The sequence below is a fragment of the Serinus canaria genome, chromosome 2, assembly GCF_022539315.1.
Source record: "Serinus canaria isolate serCan28SL12 chromosome 2, serCan2020, whole genome shotgun sequence".
Lineage (NCBI taxonomy): Eukaryota > Metazoa > Chordata > Aves > Passeriformes > Fringillidae > Serinus > Serinus canaria.
The window spans coordinates 20,367,263-20,385,629 of record NC_066315.1 but is presented as its reverse complement, the minus strand read 5'-3'; the positions used below and the strand labels follow the sequence as shown (position 1 = coordinate 20,385,629).

The 18,367-nt window shown below is 37.6% G+C and overlaps 1 protein-coding gene across 2 annotated transcripts in view; it reads left to right on the top strand.

The window, feature by feature from the left end:
* The window catches only part of LOC103812786 (macrophage mannose receptor 1-like), a 32,379-nt gene that overhangs the window by 9,031 nt on the left and 4,981 nt on the right, over window positions 1–18,367 (top strand). For both annotated transcript variants that reach the window (XM_009085910.4, XM_050971819.1), the window contains exons 10-28: window positions 83–198; window positions 999–1,147; window positions 1,574–1,776; window positions 2,158–2,279; window positions 3,032–3,119; window positions 3,801–3,945; window positions 4,403–4,438; window positions 4,527–4,696; window positions 5,564–5,631; window positions 7,284–7,384; window positions 8,275–8,417; window positions 9,354–9,468; window positions 10,708–10,856; window positions 12,431–12,533; window positions 13,286–13,518; window positions 14,982–15,147; window positions 16,144–16,296; window positions 16,571–16,687; window positions 18,109–18,276. In XM_009085910.4, the coding sequence (XP_009084158.2) occupies window positions 83–198; window positions 999–1,147; window positions 1,574–1,776; window positions 2,158–2,279; window positions 3,032–3,119; window positions 3,801–3,945; window positions 4,403–4,438; window positions 4,527–4,696; window positions 5,564–5,631; window positions 7,284–7,384; window positions 8,275–8,417; window positions 9,354–9,468; window positions 10,708–10,856; window positions 12,431–12,533; window positions 13,286–13,518; window positions 14,982–15,147; window positions 16,144–16,296; window positions 16,571–16,687; window positions 18,109–18,276 (2,545 nt within the window). The remainder of the gene's footprint in view (window positions 1–82; window positions 199–998; window positions 1,148–1,573; window positions 1,777–2,157; window positions 2,280–3,031; window positions 3,120–3,800; window positions 3,946–4,402; window positions 4,439–4,526; window positions 4,697–5,563; window positions 5,632–7,283; window positions 7,385–8,274; window positions 8,418–9,353; window positions 9,469–10,707; window positions 10,857–12,430; window positions 12,534–13,285; window positions 13,519–14,981; window positions 15,148–16,143; window positions 16,297–16,570; window positions 16,688–18,108; window positions 18,277–18,367) is intronic.

The following is an 18,367-nucleotide window of genomic DNA, read 5'->3' as shown; positions in this document are numbered from 1 at the left end:
TGGTACTAGTGTCACTTTTGGAAGTGGACAAAGCCATGCAATCTGACAGCTTCTCTGCACATCTCTGCTTCTGCACTGACAGGGCTGGATGAAGCATGGCTTTTACTGCTACTCTTTGGTGCAGCTGCCAACAACATTTTCAGATGCAAAAAAAGTTTGTGAAGAAAACAAAGGTTACCTGGCTACTGTAAGAGACAGGTATGGAAACGTAATTCTTCTCTAATGTGTGGAACCAGGGTGGAAGTGTTAAAAAGAAGTTTCTTCTTAGCAGTTATTCATATTGTCTATTCAGTGTGACACCACTCTTTTTGAGAAAAATTTAAGGTAGAGCTGATGAAGTAGGGGGCTACTTCATCAGCTTAGGCTGGTCAGGGGCTTTTAGGCTATCAATACAAACATTCAGGCTATTGCTACCACACTTACACTGTTGTTGCCTGTGGGAATGAAAAAATTGGGTCACCTGCACAACAACCCCAGATTGACAGATTGTTTTAAAACTTTTTGAACTAAAATAAACAGCTAAACATGGAACTATTGATTTCTCTTGGATTCAAGCTTTTCAGCCTTTTATTTCTTTCTTTGCAACAGCCAGATCTGGAAGAATTTTAGAATAAAAGTAGATTTTTTTTCCCCACAGTAACAAGATTTAAAGATCTAGAACTTATCATAAAGCTCAGCAAAATACTGTAGCTCTTATTTATACAGAATGAGAAATATATACACATTACCTTAAGTATTTTTTGACTTGTGTTCATTGCACAGTGAAAAAAGGTGAATAGAAACATCCTAAATTCTAGAGATAATTTGCATTGGCAAAATATAAGGAAAAATTATTTTTTATTTATAATCAGAACTAAAGAAGATAATTACCCTTGCTTCATTTCATACGTATTGAAAAATCACCTTAAATTTACCAGATTTGCTACCATGAACTGTTTGAAGAAATTAATATATTGTGATAAAATGTGATACAACAGTTTGGTGCTTACTCTTCACAGATATGAACAAGCTTTTCTGACCTCCATAATTGGATTCAAACCAGAAAAATACTTCTGGATTGGTCTTTCAGATGTGGAAGAACAGGGGACATTCAGGTGGGCTAGTGGAGATCCCGTCAGCTTCACTCACTGGAATGTGGGAATGCCTGGTAAGTGCCATGGGGGCCGTTGAGTTCCTGCTCTGGAGAATGACAAGGTGAGGGTTTACAAGCTAAAAAGGGGTTTAGAAACTCTTTGACATAAAGCAGCAGAAACAGTAATGCTGCTTTCTATTTGTGCTGAAGGGATAGATCAGGGATTCTGGTAACTCCGTCTAGAAGATCACTTGGGACTGCACAAGTCGGTTGGTATCATTAGGTTTTTGTTGTTTGATGGGTGTTTTTAAGTAACTCCTAGCATAAGATACAAGAAACTTACATTACAAAAATCTTTTAATGATTAATAGAAAGGCATATGAGTTCTTGTGAGCTACTGGTATCCAAACACAGCAGGAACAGGTTACTCCTAAATAAGCAGCAGATATTTTGAGAAGATGTAGTCATCAATAAGATTTAACAACTTTATGTTTTATGAAGGAGAGGAGTCAGGCTGCGTGGCCATGGCAACAGGGCGTTCAGCTGGATTATGGGATATTTTGAACTGTGAAGAGACAAACACGTTTCTCTGCAAGCAGCTGGTGGAAGGAATCACTCCCCCTCCTCCTCCTCCAACAACATCCCCTCTCCTGTTTTGCCCAGAGGGATGGCAGTCTGTTTCTCAGAGCAGCTTCTGCTTCAAAGTAGGTGTTTCATTTCTGAATGCAAATGTTTGCCATTTAAACATGAATATGTTTTGTTCATGCATAGAAGTTGGATTTTACCCTGCCTATTTGACAGACAGTCTGTGGTAGCATGTCTCCAGCCATCCCCAAGTGGTATGGTTGGGAAATGTTGGGAAAAGCTGTATGTATATGAAGTTTGGAGCCGCAGGAACTCTGAGGTGACAGGAAAAGCAATAATCAAATTTGATAGACAGCCACAGGTTGAATGTTTAAACCAATAAATAGTCAGAAAATAGAATGAGACCAGAAGATCAGAAGTAAGACAGAAGTCCATATTTGTGTTTTTAAATATCTGTAATATCCAATACAATACAGTATTTAATTGCCCACTTCCTGTAGATTTTTCAGGGAGGAAGGGAAAAAATGCAAACGTGGTTTGAAGCAAGAGATTTTTGCAGAACTATTGGAGGAGATCTTGCATGTATCCACAGTGAAGAAGAACAAAACCTGATAGCTAGACTGTAAGTATTTGCAAAGTCCATCATTTAAATAGAAGATAAAAAAAAACTTTTAAAAATGCCTCTCTGAAAGACATAAAGGATTTCTGGTGATCAATTTCTACTTTACAAAGATGGTAGAAAAAGTGGCAGGAAAAAAAATGAGTAAAAAGAGGTGAGCAAAAAGTTTTCTTGACACGCGTCTGGGAAGGTGGTGCCATGCACTAAAGTTGCCTGAACATAAACAAAATTGAGAGAAGTATCATCAAAATTGGTTTTAACTGAAGTTAATTCAAAGAGATAAAACAGATTTTCTCATCTCATTTGTAGCTGATCAGTAGATAAAATACTCTTGATTAAAAGTATGTTTTGAGCTGCTTTCCTATCTTAAGTAAGGGGGAAAATTGGAAGACTAAGAAAAGCCTGACCTATTGATATACTTGTATATAAGTTTAAATCAAATCCATAAGTGCAGGCAGATCTGAATTTGAAAGCCTAAGTACTTAGTAGAACCAAGACCTTTAAATATATTTTCTTTTAACTCAGTTTTTGTGGACTTATGGCATTTGTGATCTTTCCCATGAAGTTCTGTTTCCCTGCTTCCTGGCACATGTAGTGCCAGGCTGTTTTTCCCCATATAACAATTGAATGATTACTTTATATGATTGTCTCAAATTATACTTAGAGTATCAAATGTGCTGACAATAATATAATGCTACACATTCCCCTTCTCTGTTTCATGGTGTGTCTGATTCTCTCTAATTGTAATCATTCAGAGACAGAGGTTATATTCACTATTCTTACTGGATGGGTTTAAGTGCCTTGGACTCTGATAGTGGATTTACATGGAGTGATGGCTCACCAGTGAGTAAATAATTTGTTTTTCCAGCTTTTGACTCTTTTTTTATGTCTCTCTTGTCAGAAAGCTCTCATAACTCCTACATAAAATACAAGTAACCTTAAGTCTTTAGTACCTGATTCCTTTGTATGAATTAGTGTTAAATCTTCTGATAGTTCATAGTTGTAGATAAAAATACAGCATTTACAGTAATGAAAGGTGATGGAGTCTAGCTCCTGTTTCAAGCAAGTCTGATTGTGTTAATCTCTATATTCCCATTTGTCATTTGCTGCAATAAATAATTTGTTACATCTACACCAGCTCAGCTTTGCTGCCCTCATTGTCTTAAGTAGATCAAGATCTGCCAGGCCCAAGGCTATGTGGCAGCACCAATGGATTGCCTTGGTTGGAACATCTGAGCAGGGCAAACAACCCAAAAATCAAAGAACATATTTCTTTTTAGAGCTCGACAGGAGAACATCAACTCTCCTGGTAACAAATGGGGCAAGAACTTCTGGTTTACTAACATGGCTTATAAACACACAGATTAATTATTGTTCTATTCAAATGTCATGGACTTCTCCTTAAAAGGTCTGGCATAACAAAGCAAGATGAACCATGAAATCGAATCAAGTACGTTCTTCTTTAACAGAATGATTGTTTCCTTTTAAAAGTAAAATAGTAACAAAGTTGTGTTTTCCCTCCAGGTAAATTTTGAAAAATGGTCACATGGAGAACCAAACAATTATGATGGGAATGAAAAATGTGGCGTGTTTACTGGCTATCTCAATATGAACTGGAATGATTTATTTTGTGAACACATGCTGGACTTTGTTTGCCAAATTAAAAAAGGTAAGAGAACTTTCTCTCTTTAGCAACTTTTAGAGGTAGATAAGAACATCCTTCCCAGGTCAGATCACACTATCTGCATGTGTTAGAGACAGCTGTGCCACCAATCTCAATAAAACAGTTTATATGTATAATTTCAGTAAAGTTCAAAACTATTAATTAATCCATGAAATTCACTGGCATATTTGGAAGGTATATGCAGTATGTTGGGGAAGAGAGGAACACAACAGCCTAAAGTTGGGCAGTTTCTGTAAGCTTAACTTATGATGAGCTCTAACATGCTGTTTGCTGAATGTAGCCCTTTTTTTTCAGATACTCTGAGAAATTCTGTGACAAAAATAAGCATACACTAAGTAACCCTTAAGATTAATATTTGTAATTAAAATGTTGACTATTGTGAAAATATAATTGAGAGAGAGCTGAGAAACATAATATACTCAAATATTGATTTCTATTGCAGGAACCTCACCGAAACCAGAGCCTAATTCCACATTCAGTAAGTCTTGTGCTCCCAATGAAAAAAATTTAATTAACATGTAATGAAGTTGATTTCTATTACAGGTAATTAATGTTTTCATTTGCAGATTATGAATATGTTGTTGGTGAAGATGACTGGATAACATACAAACACAAGGAATACTACTTCAGCCAAGAATCGATGTCTATGGAAAGAGCCAGAGGCTTTTGCAAGAAGAATGGTGGTGACCTTGTTGTCATTGAGAGTGAAACTGAAAAAAATTTTCTTTGGAAATATGTAAGAAACATGTTTGCTTGAAAAATGCACCATTTCCTGCACATTTTTTCAGCTAGTTTGTGAAATATTAGAAAGCGGTCCCCATAAAAAAAAAAAAAATCAGTTCCACCTTTCATCCTTTCATCAGCTTATCTACTTAAAAGCTTTATTATAATAATTATTTTCATAACTTGCTATACATAGACAAATCCTCAGCTTCCTTTCAAGAATGCTCTCAGGGTGCAACTTTCAAAGACTTTGCTCTGTTTAGCTGAAAACTGCAATTACTAATTATGTTTTTTTCTAACTTATTCTTTTCACAGAATTCAATAAAAGCTCTTTGTCAAACTAGATTTCATATTTGCAGCAAAAGGTTTAAGTTAGGATATTGTCTTAAAGCAAAGGAATGGCCTGGTGATGATATACTGTTTTGGAATAAAATAAAATCAAATTTTATTACATTCTTTCCTACACACCATTAAGAACAACCCCCATGATTAACTGTGAGCCTTTCAGCAAATTCTCACAATGTTTTTCTAAAACTCTCAAAAATATTGTTATAAGCCTGCTTAAGAGGTCATTCTTGCCTTCTTAACATAGCTTTTTTTCTCCATTTCTTTTTCAGATAATTTGCACCTTTTTTTGGGTTGTTGTTCTTTTTGTTTTTGGTTTTGTGTTAGGTTTTTTTTTTCTTTTCCCCTAGTTATGTACTGAAAATTGGAGGAAAATTTTGCATTTTGCAGTTGGGGCACATAATTTTAGCAAATCCCTGCCCATTACGTACTATGTAATTGAACAACAGAAACTACAGCATTTTTGGAACTTTTTAAAACATTTTATTTGAAGTCTGTTTTATTACAGCTAAGTAAATTTATTTGTTTGTTTTAGATTTTCTATAAAGACTGGGGGAACAACTTCTACATTGGCTTAAGTGTGAGCCTTGACAGAACGTTCCGGTAAGCAAAAACAAATTAATTTTTTCTGACTCATAATGTACTCACATTTGACATGGTTGGCTCTAGGAGACAGTTGAAATTCAGTGACTAACACAACCTGTAGACAGGTTTAGATCCTCACATAAAGTTTTAAAATGGGATTCTGCTCCTCAGCAAAGCACTTCTCCCATCACATTTCCACTATCTATTTCTAGCACTTTTAGTTCTTTACTCTGCTTTTGTGTTCAGAGGCTGAGATGTATCACAGTAAGTGAGGCATTATCCTCTTTTCTTTGTTAGATGAAAGAAAAAATTGGTTGGAGGTCTCCAGCATATTCCAGACAGTACTTGTAGGTATTAATGCTGAAGTGATCAAAGAAAAAGAACCCTAGAAACCTGCAGTGAGAGGCACCAAAGTGGGTTTTAGAGGTGAAATATCAATCCTGGATAGCCCTTGCCTGGTTTTTCAGGTAGTTGTACTTTTGGAGCTCAGGGCAGGACAGCCTCACGTGACATGGAGTCGTTACTCTTCTACAAACTTTGGAAACAAAGTGCCCTGGAATTGTCTTAAATGTCCCCTGGAGCCTTGGATGTGTTGCAGACATATCTCCTGTGGCAATCTTCTCTCCCATGGCATGTTTTTCTAGCGCATTATTCTGGGATTCAAAGCTTGGTCAGATGAGTCTCAGCCTCTTCATTTTAGTCTTCCTTCTGTTGCCATAGGTTGCCTTTGCTGGCCACAAACCACAGAGACTGTAGTCTCAGCTCCTGGAGATTCTGCTTTCTACATCACATTCCCTGCTCAGATGATTGTTTTCCCAGTCCTTCCTTTTTCCCTCGCTAATTTCATTCTCTTCCCTGTTGGATGAAGGTGCCACTATTTGCTTTGTATGCTTTCTCCTGGTTTATTATGTACTGGTTTTTCTAATTTGGCTCAGGAGGCTTGCAAGCAACTAGGCATCCTGATGAACTCCTAATCTGTAATTTACTTCCAAAAGCATCCATGCATTTACTCAGTCTCCAAAACTGAAAGAACATTGAATTGTCCTGGAGGATTGTCTGTCTTGTCTGATTCATCACTTGACTTCAGCACATTGAGGCCTTTTCACTTTTTTCTGGGCTACTTTTTGAAAATAAATTTGTAAATCACCAAGCTAGGAAACGATTGATGCATAATTGGAAAAAAACCCCAAACAAATAGGTAAATAACATGAAAGATTTCCTATGCTTAACAAAATGGTTCCATGTGGCTCACAGTATATGGTTCAAGACTCTTTCTCACCTTATAAGATCTTATATTATTGCTTTTGACCCAGGAAATTGTTAGAATGAGCTCAAGTGTCTGTTTCTGCACTCCAGAGAAATCCAGGTCCAGTCCTAGACTGGTGCATTTCCAGCACACTATCAGTGTTGAGAGACCAAGACAAGTTTGGACCACCAGCAAAGATGATTTGTTCAGACCTGGTCTGAGTCAACACTGTAGGCAGTTGATATGAAAATATTTTTCCCAAATTCCAAGTGGAAGGTCTTTCTTTCCTTTTAACAGAGAAACAGCATCTGCTTGTAAGCTATGATGCAGGAAACTTAAAACACAAAACTCAAATGTATCCTTTGTAAAGAAATATTAACTAACTCAACTTAGAATTATAATTCCCTCAAATTGCTTCTTTCAGGTGGATGGATGGAACATCAGTGAACTATGTTGCCTGGGCTCCAAATGAACCCAATTTTGCAAATAATGATGAAAACTGTGTGGTCATGTATACCCATACAGGTGGGTGCTTGGATTATTATTAAGCAATTTTATACAATATTTAAATTAAAGAAAATATTCTTTAATATCCATTAATACAGAGGACTGGAAGCAATTGTGTTTTTACTAGCCAAAAACTTAGTCTTTTTTGGATCTGTAAATCTCTTCTGCTTTTAAACATTTCTGGTCTCAAAATCTATAGCTGAGGTGATTTTCCAAGGCTCTCTTAGAGGTGAATGGAAGGATATGGACAATTTTGGGGAGTAAATATTATGTCCTGCTTTGGAAACCTTCTTTCAGATAAGATGAGTCATGTCCTTAACTTTTCTGAATTAAAGTGACAACACCTCCATCCATTAAACATTAGGGGTGGAAAATTCTGCTGTAGGTAGTTACCTGCAAATGTCTGCAGCCAATGAAACATATGTAATTTTCTTATTCATTCCTGATCTGTAAAATGGGGATGATGATTTTAATGTTATCATCTTCAACCCCACTCCAACAGGCAGAAAATAAACCAGAAAACTCTAGGACTGTGAGAAGCTCAGGTAGGAAGGTACCCAGGACTGGGTGCCTTATATAGACAGAGCCATTCCAGAGACTTTACAGATCTCAGAGGTTTTAAGCATTTGAACTAAAACTCCCCTCTGTCAATGCAATGGTTTTGCAATATTGAAATATCTCTGTTTCTAGACAAATTATTTACATTCTAAATTTTGCTGGAAATGTGAATATTTTGAAGAAACAGACATACAATGACTTATTGTTCCTGGGGGAGAGAAATAGAAATGCTGTAACCAGTTTTACCTCCTACAATGGATTTTCTTTAGGAAAGGACACTTTTAATCTCAGTCTTGTTTGCGTTTTGTTTTGTTTTGTTTTGTTTTGTTATAATTCCAAGTTTCTTTCAGGTACCTGGAATGATATCAACTGTGGCAGTGTTGAATTATTCATCTGTGAAAGGCTTAACAATACTGTTCGTCCAACTGCTGCTCCCACTTCGCCACCACCAAAGGGTGGGTGTATGGAAGGCTGGCTCCTCTTTGATAACAAGGTGCAGTATGAAATGCCAATGTATTATATTTTTAACAGAGCAGAATGAAAAAATCTTTGAATCAGTTTTCCAATGCAGGGCTTTTAGCCATGACAAATTTGGTTGAGCAAAAATATTTCAGTTTGATAAAGATCCTTTGTTTGAGATCCACTGGCTGATGTCTTCCTTTTCCTTCTCTCTCTCAGTCCTACGTAAAAGTCACAAACTCAGTGTCTTCCATTTCATGATGCTCTCTCAAGCTAAAATCTCTCTCTCTTCCTCAACTCCTGGAAGAGGAGCTTCAAAGTCTCTTCTCTTAACTCTTCCCTTAGTGTTTATATACCACTTCTGCCCACCTTCTATTTTCCTCAATTTTTCCACAAATTAACTGCTTAACTTTTCAGTTGCATGCTTTAGGCAGCACGTTTGGATTTCTTGACTCTGACAAAGCTGTCTAATGATTTACACCTCACAAGATCATATTACAAGAAAAGATAAATTCATGGCTTTTTTTACAATGTCAGAATAATTTTCTCTCTGTGATTTTCCTGTGAGAACCAAATCCTGTTTGACAAATAGGGCAACAGAAGATGAAATATTTTGCTTTAGCAATATATCTTATCCTTTTTTGTTTTCTGAGGTCTTCTTCAGCATTCCTCTCATGGTCACATCTCAGAATTATGCTCAGAAGGTTTAATGCAATTTCTGCTGATATCAGTAGACTGAAATGTCCCTTCTTTTAAGTATATGCCAAAATATTGGGCTTTATACTCCTTTTCTAGTACAGATCTTCTCTGTCATTTAAACCTAAAGACAAGCTTGAAAGTACTGTTAAATTAGCTAACCTCCCCTTTAATATAAAATACCCAGTTTATTTTGTTTGTTAAAAACAGAGATGCTTTCATCAGAAATTAAAACAGCATCTAGATTCAGGTTTGGCACACTTCTCTTTTTCAGTGTTTTCAAATCTTTGGCTTTAATGAAAATGACACGTTGACGTGGCATGCTGCACGAAACAACTGCATTGATCTTGGGGGAAATCTGGCTACTATATCAAAAAAGGAAGAGCAAGGTAAAGCATACCAATGTTTTGACAATGATGACACACCATGTAATTTCTGATAAAAAAATTTAAAAATGTGTTAGAGCTTCTGCCATATATGCAGTTATTCATTCCATATTAATACAAATTTGTGTTGAATGAGAAATTGCACCTATGGAAAAATGCTTGCACAGGTTTTAGTGTCTTGATTAAGTATTAAAATCATAGTTTGGATGTTAATATAGGACCTACTGCTGAAATAATTTTTTTTTTTGTTAGAGGCGTTTCATATAATTAAATGTCCACTTTTCAAAAATTTTTTTTAAGAAACTAGCTGATCCTTGAGATCACATCCAACTCTGGTCAATCTATGATTCTATGATTCTATGCCAAAATGGCACACAAAAGGAGTAATATCCAAACCCAAATCACTGGGCACCCAGCTGCTGAGCCAGATGCTGTGGGTGGCTGTGGAGGAAACATCCTCAGACAGCAAAAGGCTCCAGTGCTGGAGTTCCAGCTTCCCCCTGTTCCCCTTGTTCTGCTGGAACCTCAGCACCTGCTGGTCTTGCTGCTCAGCATGTTGCAAATGTTTTAAGAGGCCTCATGTGTGCTTGGGAGATGTGCTGCCTCAGGTACTAAGGGATGCACATGGATCTCCTACCTCACTTCATCAGTGCTAGCAGTTTAAATTTCCTTTTTGCAGCAGAGGAAGGAGATTTTTTCAGTGGAAAGTCAGTCTTGGCAGGAACAAAGGAGAGCACCATCTGATATTCCACAAATTTATACATATTTGGTTCATATGTACTTGGTTACTAAGTAAGGTTTATTTTGTGTTATGCTTGTTTAGAAATTAAGTTATTAAGTCAGGATAAAAAAGAATTAACCAAAGAAGAAAAGGGAGTGCACACTCAGTGGACTCAATTTCTGTATGCCAAGGCTTAGTGTACTCATGTTAATTTCTGTAATATATGAGAACATTTTCCATCCTTCCTCAGATGATGAACATAGAAGAGTGTACAAATAAATTCCTGTTTCATTAAAGATTTGCCCATCCTTGAATTTGTATACACTATTTTTCAATTTTAACTTCAGATGACTGATGCTAAATATCCATTAATATATATAAATTTATTTTTGTCATGAGATTGGCACCTTATTATAAAGAGAAAACTGATCATCCTGGTTTCAGGCACTCCAAAGTCTGTAGCATTGGGAAAGAGTGCATTCAGTTTCCTTCCTTACACGATTTTCCTTTTTCCCCTTCAGCTTTCCTTATGTCCCTCTTAAAAAATGCTGCAACAGATGCTTGGATTGGACTGAATGACATAAATCAGGAACACACATACTTGTGGACAGATGGAAGCCCAGTAGACTATACCAATTGGGCAAAAGGTTCCCGAAGTTATTATAGTATGGTAAGCATCAATTTCTCTTTGTCACTTAAACATTACAACTTTGGTAGGTGAAAAAAATGTGTGTAGCTACAATTGTATTTCTGTCTTTTCCTTTATGAAGATTTTTACTAGTCTCATTGCTTTTTAAAAGCAGAGTATCCATGTGGGAGATGTATCTACACCCTTTTTTTCAGCTTCTGTATTTGTCATAGTTCTGTATGAGTCCAGACAGAGGTTTGGAAGAATTATACAATACTCAGACATGTGAGCAGTTTCCCTCACTTCACTGTGACTCATCAGGATATTCAAATTAACCATAGCATAAACGATATAATTTCGGGATGCAGTGGGTGTTATTTAGATTTGATGAAAATACTTAGATAATTACAAGCATTGACAGTCTTTGGCACTGAGCCTGTCAAGATAAATGCATTGAATGAAATACTCAAAAGAGGGAGTCTGGGTCTTCCTTTCTAATTTTTATCTTCCCCTAATCTTCATTTTGAAAAATCCTTTCTCTGTGCTTTGAAACTTCTGGCATCACTATACCTTTTGTGTGTAATTGTAAGACATAATGTGATTGTGTAATGTAATTGTAAGACATAGTGTTACAATAATGTAATTGTAAGACATAGTGTTACTCAGTAATTGTGACATGGCCAATGTAGAGTACTGCCCAATAGTATTGTTTCTATATCCCCATGCTAGCTCTACCAAGTTTTTCTCTTTTCATTAAGAGTTTTGCTTCACATTCAATTAAAAATGGAAAAATGTTCTCTGAGGTCCAGCTACCATCAGGCTAGAGCTGGGTTTAGGACCTCCAGGACTTCCCTATCTCAAACATGCCTATGCTTTCTGCAGAAGGCTGTGACCATTCCCCTCCAGAAATCACTGCACATACAACTTCTGTCTCTTGCAGACAAGCCCTGGGCTAGTGCCAGAAGGGGTTTGGAGATAGCATAAGGTTATACTGAGGTAAGGGGGAGACAGCTACTGCCTCCCCCTGCAGGAGGCCAAGCCACATCCTCTCATGCTGTGGGAGGACAGGAGGAAGGTAAGGGGTCTGAAGCACAGCAGAAGGGGTGTGGGAGTTTCCCCAACAAAAGGTTTTTTCTGACAAACTACCTCTACCTTACTGAGCTGTGGTGACCACTTTGCTTCCTAGTCCTGAACTGGGGCAGAAGGAGGAATTCAGCTTTCCAGGTAATCTTCAGTGCTGAGGACCAATTTTCCAAAACTTCCAGGAAAACAGAAGGAGACCTGTGGGCCAGACCCAGCACACACATGGGAGCCTGCAGACAGGCACACACACACCATGCACAGAGCTAGGTACGCCCAGGCAGCCCCAGACACATCCTCCTGCCTCTGGGCTGTGCTTTGCAACTCCCTCTGTCATCCAAGGGCAGACTTTCCTAGGGCTGAGTTGGAAAGGCTTATTGCCATACCATGTGCCTGAACATTGGTTGTATGAGTTTTATGAACTTCACATTATTCCTCTGTATGTGCTTGCATGTGATGCATGAGTCTGTGTCTCCAGAAGCAGGAATGCTTCCTCCCTATCCACATCTTTTTTCTTAATCTCACTTGTCTGGTAGGATGATTGTGTCTTTTTGATGAAGAACCCTATTGAACAGGCAGGGAAATGGAAAGATGAAGGGTGTAAAGGAAGCAAAAGTTACATCTGCCAAAAAAAATCTGGTGAGTTTTCTTTCACTATTTTCTAGTAGACCTGATTTATTGTGATAATTTCAAACTGGTGCTAAAAGTGACTTTCCTGTAATTCTGCCTTAAGCTAACTGAAATTGATGACAGTATTACATGCATTATGGACCATTTTAACAAGATGATCTCACATTTTATTTTAAAAAAGATGATCACACATTATATTTAAAAATCTCAATTTTTTCTATTTCAAAAACTAGACCAGTAAATAACAACAATAACAAGTGAATTGCCTTCGAAAACCAAATTTTTAATGGCATACTAAAAACCCTTATTTTTTTTTTAAATTGCCCTGCTTTATTTCCTTTACATTCTTTCTCAGACAATTTCAGCAGCAGCAGTCAGTCACATCCCTCTGCTTTCTCTTGGTGTGTTTATCATACCCTGTTCCTTTTAAAAAATACAACAAATGCCAATAAATAATAGGAAAATTGAAAGAATTGTTCCCTTTAATGCCCTACATATGGAACAATATGATTTAGATAGGTCTGTTCTTAACAGGTGTATTTCTGGGCATGATGCTTCTGCTAAAAAGTCATTCTGACAAGTATTAGAAAATTTTGTCACAGTACATGAACACAGGGCTTTCATCACTGCAGGGATTTTTTGATATGTTTTAATTTGGTACTGCAGTTTCTCTTAATTCCAGTATACTAGATCTTCTCTCAGTGTTATAAGTCTGAGCCAATATAAAGTTAGAATTTTGGTTGTTCTTTTGCTTGTTACAGACCCCAACCTGCCACACTCCCAACCCACAGCTCCGGTGTTTGGCTTTAACAATTATGGTGATGACCGCTACGAAGTCATCAACTACAAAATGAGCTGGGAAAAAGCAGAGAAGAACTGCAGGGACCAGTCTGCAGAACTGGCCAGTATCCTGGATCCTTATGCTGAATCCTTCCTGTGGTTACAAATATTAAAGCACAGGGAGCCTGTATGGATTGGCCTTAACAGCAACATAGTGAGTCCAACCCAATTGCTTGTGACAGTCATAGCATTACCTTAGATGAACTATTGGTCAGATTCCTAGATGTGTGACAGGAATCCAAGTCTTGCAGAGGTTCCTGACTTCACTTGAGGGGATTTACACATCCACATATTTGTCCATAGTGTAAACAAGAACTGCCACAACCCACACTTCAAAGACTACCAAGGATGTAGCTGCAGCCCTGAGTGGCTTCAGTGGTAAAGCGGCAATGAAACTCTCACTTCCTCTTCCATGGTCTACCTACCACACACTCCTGTGGTGGAGCAGTGCTGATTCTGAAGGCACACTGTGGAGCACACCAAAGGAAAAAAATGGGTTAAAAATAGTTCTTTCTATGTGAGTTGAGGTTTTTGTTTCAATTCAGAGCCCAGCAGTACAAGAGCTCATGCTGGGCAACGGTGGAAAGAGCAGGGCTGTGGCAATGAGGATTCCTTAGGCTGGCTTTTGGAGCAGAAGCTGGTGCCTTGTGTAAAACTGCCAACAAACTCAGCTAAGAGTGGAAAAGTCTGAAATGGGAAGCATCACTAGAGGCATGTAGAAAAGAATACAGATAAATAACATGTAGCTGGATACTTTTGGAATTGAATCTGGGCAGAAATCAAGTGGAGAGAGGTAGAGCAAGAGCTTGGTGGGACACAGGTCTGAGATAAGGCACAGGTGCTGAGGTGAGAGGAACCAGAGCTGCACCTCAGTGAGAGCATTGGTAAACTGGGATTAGACAGGAATCTGGAATGAAACATGGCCAAGAATCTCAAACAGACAGGAAAGGAAATGGCACAAAGAACAGGATGGGAGGAAGGATGGAGGCTGCACAGGATGGGGTAGCAGAAGTCATGGGTGTGACTAATGTCAGTCATCCTCTGCAAACACTGGTGAAATCCACTGACAAAATACATGCTTAGCTCATCTCTGGTAGCTGGCCCATGCAAGACCCACAAACTTACCACAAGCCCAGTTAATATGGGTGGCAGAGTTGTGTGGTCCAGCCCCAAGGAAAGCCTCATCAGTTTTTATCTCTCCAGTGAAACCTCAGCTTTTCCTCTTTGCTTTCCAAATACCTAGAGAAGCCTATGTTAGAAGAATAGTTTCTCTGCAATCTTTATTTGATCTGTGTGTATATGTGGACTCATTTGACTAAATATTCACATTTATTACCTCAAGACCTTTTCCCCACTTAAGGCATGAGATGAATGGTGTGAATTGAATAATGTAAACTGCATGTTAATCATCTGTAGGACCACAGATGTGGTCCACCTACCACTTGCTGTGGAGAGTGGGAGTATGGACCAGTTTCTTACATATTCATTACATAATCTTGTGCAAGAAACCAGGATTCTTATTTTTTCCTAACTTTTGCATACATTCAAGTGCAATCTTACTGTTCTTCCAACCTAATTCTTGTATGTTACATAATCATAATTGTGATTTGCTTTTAGACTGGTGGCCAATACGTATGGTCAGACAGAAGGAGGAGCAGGTATCTCAACTGGGGCAGTGGAGAACCAAATAAAAACAAAGCCTGTGTCTATTTAGATTTGGATGGTTTTTGGAAGACAGCATCTTGCAATGAAACATTTCTATCCCTCTGTAAGCAATCCAATGGTAAGTTCCAAATTGGACAAATGTGATTTGGGAGGTTGGAATTTGAGTTAATGTCTTTATTTGAATTTAGTTTTTCCACATATGCAAAGGTTGTGATTGACAGTGTATGCCTTGTGATAAATTCTTACTTTTTTTAAGGAGTAGATCCAGTCTGATCCAGTCTGTCTTGTGTGATTTCCAGACACTTCATTTCACAGACCAGTCAACACATGCACATCATAAAAACAGCTGCAATATTTCATGCCACATGCCATAGTGGTTTTTTGCATCCATGTTTGCCAAGAACTACAGAATTAATCAACTTTAGCCTAACTATAAATATATTAATGATACACTTTCATACTCAAAAGTATCTTTTGAAATATTGTGAGTTAAGAAACTTCTCTTAGTGTAGGAGCCAAATGACTTAGTTTGTTGCCTCTGCCCAAATACTTCAGTGCTCAAATATTGCATGCAGTTTTCAAACATGTTACAAATTATATATGAAAACCATCATTTCTGTGCCATAATTCACAGCAAATTTTTATACTAATTTAAGCTCTGTTTTGGCTTTAATCAGGTGATGAAATAGGCTATAAATTCTAATTTTACATTGATTAGTCTGTATGACCCACAAGGGCAGGTACAGACAACTTCTCTGACTTTTCTAGAAACTGGCTAGACACAAGCCACAGAGTTGTGGTGTTGAGATCCCTTACGTATGCTGGCTCAATCCTCATTCTGTTTCACAAATTTAAGGTAAAAAATTGCAGTGTTGAAGACAATTGCAGTTAGACTGGTGTAAGCCTCCTTTAGCAGACTGGGGAATCAGCTCCAATGAGGATAGTTTATTACTATTTTGTGAAGCTTAATTCAATACTTTATAATGAGTTAAATCTATGGGATATTGTTTTTCCTGGAATAAATGTTGTATTTGTAGGGCTGATGTGTGGTTCAGGAGCACATATTTCCCTTAGGTTTTAAAACTCCCCTGAAACCTGTGTGTCTTCTTAATAGAGTTAATCCCCAGTGAGCCACCTCAGCTTCCTGGGAAGTGTCCTGAACCGAAGCGTGGTAGATCTTGGATTCCCTTCCGTGGGCACTGTTACTATGTTCACACCACTTCTGAGGAAAGTTGGCCTGATGCTTCCATGATGTGTATTCAAATGGGTAAGTGCCCTTTTTTAATTAGGATATTTTACAGGTTGTTTGTGTGTTTAGATTTTTAATCCAGAACCAAAGTGATAATACTTAATGTGTGTATCAGTTATAAGCTACACCTAATTTAAATTTGTTATCAAGCATTTTTACTATATGGCAATGCTGATCATGGAGCATGTAATGATTTTTTACTATAATAGATAATTAATTTATAATGAAATATAATTAATTTATAATGAAAATATCACTGAAATTGTATGTAATCTTTAATTGATATTTTTAGGTGCCTCTCTGGTTTCCATAGAAGATTCAGCTGAAATGAATTTTCTCTTACTTTACTTGTCTCCCCTTGCAAGTGACTTCAGAAAGTTTTGGATAGGATTGTTCAAAAATATTGATGGTAATTATTTCACAATGCATACTGAGATGAAAATAGATACTGAGTAAACAGAGGGAATACTGAGCACTAATAACACACTAAATAATAGTACAAATATGCTAAATATTTAATAAATAATCAGTGAAAAAAACCTTATAAACATTCAATAGCTTTTCTGCTAAAATACGTAAAACATAAACCACCAAGCAGTCTATATTTTCTGTATCTTTGTTGCAATTATAGTATATTTGTCTGTAAAAGGTTTTAGCTTAGCACTGCAGTAGTTGACTAATAATGCTTTCTATTGCCTTTTTAAACTCAAATTACTTGACATTTAACCACTGTAGTATTTTAAGCAAAATGTTGTCTTGTCATTAAATGCTGAGTTAAGTTAAATTTAATTTTATTTCTAGACAACACAGGGCATAGCATCTCATATGAGCTTACTAGAAAAAAATATAATCTAAATTTCAGTGGTTTTTTCCCATAAATTTTTAGTGGAACTTTTCATTTTTATCCAAATATATTTAATGGGGTTGTTTGTTTTTTGGTTTTTTTTAACTGCTGTAACTGCAAATTTCTATATCATCATAACTCTGAATCCAGTTTTTCTTGGCAGATGTTGAGGGTAAACCTCCAGACTGAGTCTAGACTGGGCTCCAACTTCTGCTCAAGTCTGTGTCTCTCACCACCAGGAATGGTGGGCCAGGTTGATCTGTTCTAGCTGAAAAGGAGCACTACAAAAGCAGTGCCTTGTTGCTGACTTGTCCCCTGTGGTGCCACAGTGCTGTGCAAGCAGGGGCAGGAGGGAGGTGCAGCTGCAGGGGAGGGACAGAGGAAGTGGCACTGAGGCAGCTGGATATACCAGGATATGCTGCCACAGAAGCATACACAGAGGGAGGGAAGATAACTATTATTCCTAATTGATGAGAGATACATGACAGTCGGCAGATGAGATGATTAAAGACAGAGCTAATTCAATTTGCAAAGATAATTTAATTAATCCAGCTCTAATAAAGTAGTTATTTGCTGATCTTGAATATGCACATAAAGAAAATCATCTGAGTATTCTGTATGCAGGCACTGCTGATACTGGCTTGTACAGGTGCTCTGCTTTTCTTAAGGTTCCCAGGCACAGTCCTGGGTGCAGGCTTCAGCCAAAGGTCCCTGGGAAGCTGGACAGGTCTTCCTTACATCAGTGACAGCTGTGAACACCAGTGAAGTTAACTTTGTGAGCATTTGCATTTGGTACACTCCCACCTGCAAAGTGCTGAGCATTAAAAGAGTGAGACATAACTGTTTTATGGTGAGAATAAGTGCTCTGTGATACCAGTTGAATCAATTAAAAAAATCTCAGATCTGATCTGATATGTCATTGTGACCAGTAGACTAGAAGATATTCTCCACTTCATTCACTCACTAGGTAATACATTTGATTTTAGGAGAATGGATATGGATGGACAGAAGTGCAGTAGAATATGTCAACTGGGAGAAAGGAGAGCCTACAGTACTTTTTGATGAACACTGTGTTGACATGGACGTCTCAAGCGGAACCTGGAGGACCTATTACTGCTCTGTTGACCAGAATTTTATTTGCAAAATCCCCAAAAGTAAGTTTTGAATTTCTATGCTTTGGGTTATTTTCAAAGAAGTGGTTGATGTACATCAGGCCATCAGTGTTTAGGCACTGGGTGCACTTCA